General features: G+C 48.0%; 1 protein-coding gene across 1 annotated transcript; it reads right to left on the bottom strand.

Moving 5' to 3' along the window:
* Positions 1 to 4,800: 4,800 nt before the first annotated feature.
* LOC113960536 (natterin-3-like) lies at positions 4,801 to 7,871 on the bottom strand. The gene is given in 5 exon segments (XM_027670146.1): positions 4,801 to 6,005; positions 6,007 to 6,035; positions 6,599 to 6,689; positions 6,939 to 6,982; positions 7,738 to 7,871. Coding segments are annotated over 4 exon segments (1,110 nt in total). The 5' UTR covers positions 6,957 to 6,982; positions 7,738 to 7,871; the 3' UTR covers positions 4,801 to 5,033.
* Positions 7,872 to 8,531: the final 660 nt, after the last annotated feature.

An 8,531-nucleotide genomic window follows, 5' to 3' on the forward strand; every position in this document is an offset into this window, starting at 1 on the left:
ACAGGGCTCACGGATGCTTTTAGGAAATAGCTACAAGCTTTTCTTGAATACCAGGGGCTCATTTTTTTTATTTTTTACTGTTTAGAGTTATCCATTTGAGGGCAGGATGTCCTATAGGCCACTGTTTTGTTCCATTTTGAGTGAGAAATATTTTTCAAAGAAATGGGATGGAGTTGAAGTTGTGTGTGTTGGCAAGAAGGGATTTCAGTTCAGAGAAATCAATCCAACGGAAGAGTCATAAGATCTCTCAGTTCTGTGGGATGTGAGTGTGACACCAGTGGTGTGGAATAAGAGGTGGAGATTGTGTTGGGTGTGGCTGAGCTGGAGTTCCTCTTCCCACAGCCTCCTCCCAGTGCTGGACTCTGCAGGGGGAGCTGGCAAGTGGTAGAGAACATGCCCCTGTTTTGGCTCCTGCTGGGCAGGGCTGGCACAGCATCAGTGCTATCTCCCAACATTCCCCCCACCCAGGGGCTGGGGGTGGGCACAGCCAGGCCAGCTGAGCCCAATGAGCCCAAGGGATATTCCAGCCCCTGCCAGCTCAGATAGAAAAGCTGAGGGAAGGAGGAGAAAAGGGGGCAGTGGTTATTCCCAGAGTTTGCCTTCTGGGAAGTGCCACACCATGCTGAGGGGAAGGACAAAATAAACCTTTTTTTTTTTTTGGCGGTGAGGGGGGAAGATGTTTTTAGGGCTCCCTGAGTCCCCTGGGGAGAGTGACAGGAATGTTCTGCTGGTGCCTTTCCTGACTGGCTCCCTCTGAGCTGCCCCTGCAGGGGGAGGGGTTCCCGACCCCACACCTCTGAAAACCTTCCAAGGCCTTTGCAGAACCACTGCTTGGGGTTCAATTGTGTTTTCTGCTCCTTGCAGGCTCAGCTGACCACAAACAGGCCTTTTTTGTTTCCACCAAACCTGTAAATCATTGCCCTTTAAAGTGACAAGTCAGCATTGGCTGATTGCGAGAGATTTGTTGTGCCCACATAATATGTGGTACATTTGTACTGCCAAAACCTCCAGTGCGACATCTCTCTCACTTCAGACCTTGCGCAGTGAAATAAAACCTTTTCTCCTGCTTTAATGTGATAAGAAGGATGAGGTGTCCAAGCCATGACGTGAATCTCCCAAGTATTATCAGCGTCAATGATTCCAGGGAGCACAAAAAGTCCTGAATGAGTTGTGGATGAGCACCCCAACAAAAATGCGCTGTAACCTTTCCCTGGTGGTTCCCAAACGCCCGTGGGGAATAACTGCACAGCTGTATCAGTTAACAAGACTGACCGGGAGATGACCAGGTCCACTCTGGATGTGCAGTGGATGTGCAGGGCGGCGGGGCCGGAGGAGGCAGCAGTGGAAGCGGATGTGCAGGGCCGGGCTGAGCGCTGGATTTGCGGGCGTGGCAGAAGCGGTGGCACAGGGTGAGGGGTTTAGCAGGGCTGTTCCTGAGGCACCTCGTGGTGAGTCATTGTCAGCAGGAGGCGGATATAAATCTGCTCTTTTTCAGAATTGACCCAGGGTGGGTTGAGAGGATCACTGGGGTTTGAGTCTCGGGTTGTGAGCGGGAATTGTTTCTCTTTAGAATCATTCTCTGCGAGGGGTGCACCCACCAAAGAAAGTAAATCAGTTCCGTTTGTAGCTTACAGGTGGCTTAATGCCGAAAACACCTGTTGCCATGTTGACAATAAATTTAAAGCTTTTTCATCTGGCTTCTGCCCCAGCTCTTCCCCAATTCGCTTCCATACGGCAACATTCAAGTTTCCCTCTAGAGGAAACCAGGAGCAATTGTCACGTACCCAAACCAGCAGCGTTACCAACGACAACTGGCAGACATTACTGCCATATATCTTTAATATCTTTGTGAGTACCTCCATCTGATTTTTTTGTTCCCGTGTTAGTGATTCCCATGGTTCCCAGCTGCTCACCTGCTGTCCTGCAGCGGTGATGGGTGCACACAGTCAAATCCTGTCCCGGGTCGCTGTCCTGGTTCAACTGGGCTATGCCACTGGAATTCCGGCTATATTTTCTGGATTAATTTTGCATGCTCCACTTGGGCGACATTTGTGGCATACTGGGGCATGGACCCCAAGGAGTGTGGTATAATGGAATAATTTATTGCAGTTCCTTCACAGTTTATATACCATGTTACATCAGCAGTAAATTCCTCTTGGTAATTTTTCTCTGTATCTGCTTTTTAGTTAAGCATTCACTGTCCATGAGAAACATAGTCCCAAGCAATTTCCCACACACAGGGATATATCTCACCACATCCGCATTTATCTTGCCAAGTTCCCCTTCTGAGTTTCTCCAAGGGTCATAGAATCTCGGTTCCCTACAGGTTTTCACAGCAGTGGGGTCAGGAACCCCTCTCCCTGCAGGGTCAGCTCAGTCCAGTGTAGTGGGTTGGCTCTGGCTAGAGGCCAGGTACCCAGTAAAGCTGCTCTCTCAGTCCCTTCTGCAACTGGACAGAGGAAAGAAAATATAACGAAAGGTTGATGAGTTGAGATAAGGACTGGGAGAGATCATTCACTGATCATCATCATGGGCAAAACAGACTCAAATTGGGGATATTAAATAAATATATTATCAACAGAATCTGAACAGGAGAATGAGAAGTAAAATAAATTTTAAAACCACCTTTCCCCACCCCTCCTTCCTTCCAAGTTCTCCCTCCTCCGCACCCACTGCTGCAGGGGGACAGGGAATGGGGGTTACGGTCAGTTGCTCTTCCTGTTGCTGCTCAGGGAGAGGAGTTGGAGTCCTTCCCCTGATCCTGTGGGGTCCCTCCCACGAGAGAGAGTTCTTCACCAACTTCTCCAACATGAGCCCATCCCACGGGCAACAGTTCTTCCCAAACTGCTGCAACGTGGGTCATTTTTCCATGGGGTCAGTCCTTCAGGCTCAGGCTGCTCCAGCGTGGGTCCCCCACAGGGCCACAGGTCCTACCAGGAAAACCGACTCCAGCGTGGGCTCCTCTCCCCGTGGGTCAGCAGGTCCCTGCCAGGACCCTGCTCCAGCAGGGACCTCCCATGGGGTCCCTGCCTCCTTCGGGCACCCCCTGCTCCGGTGGGGGTGGATCTCTGCACTCCCGCGGTGCCCTGTGGGCTGCAGGGGCACAGCTCCTGCCCATGGTCTCCTCCTCCTCCCGCGCTGCCCTTGGTGTCTGCAGAGCTGGCCACGCGTTCTCACTCTGCTCTTCTCGAGCTGCAATTTCATCTGCCCAATCACTTTTTTTTCTCCTTCTTAAATATGTTATCACAGAGACGTTTCTGTCACTCCTGATGGGCTCGGCCTTGGTGGGTCTGTCCTGGAGCTGCTGGAATTGGCTCTGCTGGACATGGGGGAAGCTTCTGGAAGCTTCTCAAAGAAGCCACTCCTGTAACCCCCCCTGCTACCAAAACCTGGCCATGCAAACCCATATACATAGATGTATATTAATACATGTATGTAATTCATTTATTATATAATATCTATTTATATTCTTATGTAATGATATGAATATATAATATGTAAATGTTATATATGACTCTCTCTATAATATAAATATTATATAAAAATCTATTAAAACATATAAATATCTGTAAAAATATATTAAAATAAATAAAATAGATAAATATATTTATTTTCAAAAATATTTTAATATATTTTATGTGCAATATAATAATTTTATGATAAATTATACTTTATATATTTCTATTTATGTAAATGTATTTTCTATTTATATTATATAATACTTTATTTTTTATTTTGTAATATTTTATCCTTAGAAATATTTTATATATCTATTTTATAAATTTATATGTAAAGTGTAAATAACAATCTCAGAAGCCATGTATTGGTTTGATAATAAATCAATTATAGAGGAAATTTTTCAGTTCAGTCTTGATTTTTCAACAGGTCTTTTTCCTTTGGGGAATTTCTAAAATATTCTAAAATTAAAAAAACTCTGTTAAAATAAATATTTTTTCTGATCCTTTGACCAGTATAATTTAATATTTATTGATTTCTTATGGAATAATTAACTTCTTCATCTTTTTTTTCAACAAGATCAAAGAAGGAGGAGGTGGGAGGTAAATGCTCCCTGAAATTTAATTTTCAAAAGTTTTAATGAATTAATTTTTTAAAAATATTTTAAAAAATTATTTACATTTATTGAAGAAAAAGGAATTAAAATTGTAAAGGAAACGTAATTAAAGTTTTGAAATTAATTTTAAATTCAAGTTTTTAAATTCTACAGAGAATGCAGATGGGAAAACTGGCGTTCTCGTTTATTTCACCCTCATTTTGTAAGACTTTTTTTGGGAAAACCAAAGAATTCTCCAGGAAAAAATGGATTTTGGGGTTCTGCCCCCTCCCTCCACCAGACACAGCAGGACCCTGGTGAGTTGCTGGCCCCGCTCGCCCTTGGTGTCCACCTGGTGTCCCCTCACTGTGCCCGGAACCGGTGCGGAATTCCTGGAGCAGTTGGATGGCAAACGGCACCCGGGGTGGGTCTGGACTGCTCCCAGCCCCCTGGCCCCCCTCACCTCTCTGGGGACACCCCCCTCCCCCAGGAAATTTGAGGTCTTCCCAGATCCCTGTCTCCCTCCCTTCAGGCAATTTGGGGTCTCCCCAAATCTTTTCTCTCCCCCCTCAAAATTTGGGGCATTCCCAAATCCTTGTGTTCCTCCCAAGCTCCCTGGGTCCCCTCAGATCTCTGAGACACCCCTCCCAACATTCCAGGACTCCCAATCCCTCTCCACCCTCCAGTTCTGAACTGTCCCAGGGACCCCCCATACCAGATTCCACAGAATTTTTGGAGAAAACAGGAAATTCAGTCAGAAAATGCCATGTTTTTGCACAGTTTTACCATGTGGTTTCAGAAAGGGATAAAGGTTGTGCCACAAAAAGCAAAAATATGGGAAAACCCACCAAATCCAAGCATTGCCCTGCATTCCAAGTTGCTGCTATTGCATTTTGTGGGATTATTCAGGGGAAAAACACCAGGAAAAATCTTTGTGGAGGAATTTTTGGGATCCAGCCCAAAGTCCAGCATAGGTCCCTCCCTATGCTGGACACGGCAGGACCCTGGCAAGTTCTCGACACTGCTCAATCCTGGCACTGACCCCAGTGACCACTCGGGTCTGTGCCCAGCCAGTGACCCCCACACTGTGCTGGAATCCATCATGGAATTCCCGGCGGAGCTGGGCAGTGAACATCACCTGGAGGTCAAGCCGGCGTCCCCGGAGCACCGCGGTGCATTCCGAGCGCGCCGGCACCTCCTCCCGCACCTCGTGGGGCCCGTGGGACACGAACTTAGCGATGCTGGCCCCGCCCACCCACGGCAGGGAGGTGACATTTGCCACGGCCCAGCCCGTCCCGGTGAGGACCAACGGGGCCGCCTGCAGCGTCCCGCGCACGGTGGCCAGCGCGGGGTGATTTGAGCGCCACGTGTGCTCCGCCTCTGTGGCCTCTTCCAAGAAGGTGGACCCTGGGGCTACCCCACAGCCTTCGTTCTGCACCGGAGCCTTGGCCAAGACCACATCCTCAGAATGTTCCAGTACCGTGCTCAGGTTGTAGGCGACATCCACGATGGAGATGTCGGACAGACCCGTCTTGACCACTAAGACTTGATACCACTTGTACCAAACCTCCTCCCCCCCCAGTGCCACGAAAAGCGCCCGGTGCTCCTTGGAGACCTTTCCCAGCCCGTCCCGGCTCCGCCCCACGAAGACGTCGATCGTTGGGCAACTCTCCACAGCATTTTCTGGGACGGTGCCAAAGGAATCATCCACCCAATCCAAGGCCTCAAAGCCGCCGGAGTTGACCAAGATGTTGAAGTTGGAAGTGTGCTTCTCCTGTCCCCTGTTTGGGAAGTAGCAATAGGGGCCCCTGATGGGATCGTAGGAGCCGGAATTGCAGCTGAGCTCCATCGTGGAACAGACGAATTCCAGGCGCCTGGTATGGCGGTTCCAGCTGGAGACGGCATCGGGGGGAAGACGGCCTTGGAAGGGCTCCCACTTGAGGTGGGAAGGGGGGGCCCTGGTCTTGCTTTTGGATGGGAGTGTCTGAGGAGGTAATGGTGGGGGGTTGAAAAAAGGGAAGGAGTTTTTGGGAAAAGGAGGGAATTCTGTCCCAGACTGGAGAGGCCAGAGGGATGTTCTGGAAGAGGTGGGTGGGGTTGGGTTGGAGTTGGGGTCAAGGGTCAGTGACTGGGCTACTGGGAGAGGACAGGGGACACTGGGAGAGGATTGGGGGGCACTGGCATAGACTGGGAGAGGGAGGAACTGGGTCACTGGGAGAGGAACTGGGATCACCGGGAAGGGATTGGTGGGCACTGTGAGGGACTGGAATATACTGTGAGGGAACTGGGATGTACTGAGCGGGGAACTGGGATCACTGGGAGTGAATTGGGAGGGGCTGGGCATGAAATGGGATTTATTGGAAGGGGAACTGGGGTCACTGGGAGAGGACTGGGGGGCACTGGGATAAACAGGCTTGGGACTGGGATATGCTGGGAGGGAACTGGGATATAATGGGAGGGGATTGGGGGAACTGGAAGGCATTGGGACATACTGGGAGGGAGGGAACTGGGAGGGACTGGAAGGGACTGGGAGGGCCCAAGACTCACTGAGGGCATCCAGGAGCCTACTTCCTGGCACTTCCACCACTGGAATTCCCAGAATTCCCAGAATTCCAAGGCCAAGTAAGAGGAGGAAGATCTGGGGGGGGGGGAACCATGGGAGGCGTCACCTACTCCCATCCCAGTTACTACATCCCAAATTCCTCTTTTCCCACTGACTTTTTAGGCTGAAATCCCCCAAATTCCTTGGTTTTGGATTTAATTCAATTAATTTCATTTGAATTTTTTAAGAATTAAAATTTTCTGGTTCTGGGAAAAAAATCCCTTTTTTTACCCCGAAATGCTTCAAAATTCCCAAAAGATCCCCAAATCCTGAGCCCAGCCATACCTGAAGCAGTGGCATCATGGATCCACTGGAGTCTGTGGGAAAATCTGAAATTTAAAAAAAAACACATGAATTTTAGCAGCCCTGGGGCCATGACCCCTCGAAATCCACATTTTGGGGTCCCCATTCCCAAGTTTCACATTTTGGGGTCTCCCCATCCAAATTTTGGGATCCATCCCTCAAAAATTTGGGATCCCCCTTCCAAAAAACCCCATTTTGGGGCTCCCCATCTCTAAATGTTGGGATCTCCCTTCTCAAAATCCAAATCTTGGGGTTTCTTGTTTCCCAAATTCCATATTTTAGGGTTCCCCAAATCCCAGGTCCATATTTTGGTGTTCCCCCTTTTCAAACTCCACATTTTGGGGTTCCCTCCCTCCAAATTTTGTATTCCCTTCCCAAATCCAAATTTTGGGGTTGCCAGACTCCATATTTTGTGGTCCCCCCTCAAACTCCAAATTTTGGGGTCTCCAATTCCCAAATTCCATGTTTTGGGTTCCCCTGTTCCCAAACACCAAAATGTGAGGTTCTTTTGTTCCCAAAATGCACATTTTTGGGTCTCTCTCTCTAAATTTTGGGATCCCCCTTCCCAAAATTGACATTTTGGGATTCTCCACTTCCCAAATACACATTTTGGAGTTCCTCAGCTCCAAATTTTGGGATCCCCCCTCCCAAACTCCTCATTTTTAGGCTGCCGAATTCCCAGGTCCACGTTGTGGGCTCCCCCCTCCCCCGTTCCAAATCTCACCTCCTAAAATCAACATTTTGGGGCTCCCCAGCTCCATATTATGTGGTCCCTCCTTACCTCTGATCCAGTTTCCATGTAAATCCCTTTTTTCTGGTTGTTTTCAGTCCTTTCGAGCTGTTTTTGTGATATTTGAGCCCTGAAAAGTCCCCCCAAAAACAGGAAAAACGTCAAAAAATGTAAAAAATAAAAAAGGAAGTGGGATTTTGTGGGTGATTTTTCTGTGTTTTGGGGACTTTTCACTTCACTTTTCAGGGGTTGTTTTTAAATTTGAGTCCCAGAATTGTCCTGGAGCCCCAAAACACGGCTTGAAAATAGGAGTTTTTGAAGAAAATCCCCAGAATTCCTGTTTTTCCCTTTGGTGAATTAAAAAAAATAACATTTTTTAGGAATAATCTTTGTTTTCTTCTCAAAAGTGGCAAAGTCTCTGGGGCCCCAAAAATCAGCTCAAAGACCACAAGATCAGCCAAAGACCCAAAAAATTACCCCAAAGACCCCAAAACTCAGCCCAATGATCTCAAAAATGAGGCAAAAATGAGGCAAAAGACCCCCAAAATCAGGTCAAAGACCTGGAAAATGAACTAAAAGACCCAAAAAATAGTTCCAAACACCCCAAGAGTGAGCCCAAAGTCCCCCAAATCAGCCTAGAGTCCCCCTAAATGAGCCAACCCCCCCCCCAATCTGTCCAAAGACATCCAAAATGATCCAAAATACCCATCTAATCAGCTCAAAACTCCCAAAAATCAGCCCAAAGAACCCAAAAATGAGTCTTAAGTCCCCAAAATGGGCCAAAAGATGCCCAAAAATTCACTGAAACACCCCAAAATTGAACCAAAACACCCACAAATGAGCCC

Source organism: Corapipo altera, unplaced genomic scaffold (genome assembly GCF_003945725.1).
Source record: "Corapipo altera isolate COAL_440 unplaced genomic scaffold, ASM394572v1 61019, whole genome shotgun sequence".
NCBI classification, from domain to species: domain Eukaryota; kingdom Metazoa; phylum Chordata; class Aves; order Passeriformes; family Pipridae; genus Corapipo; species Corapipo altera.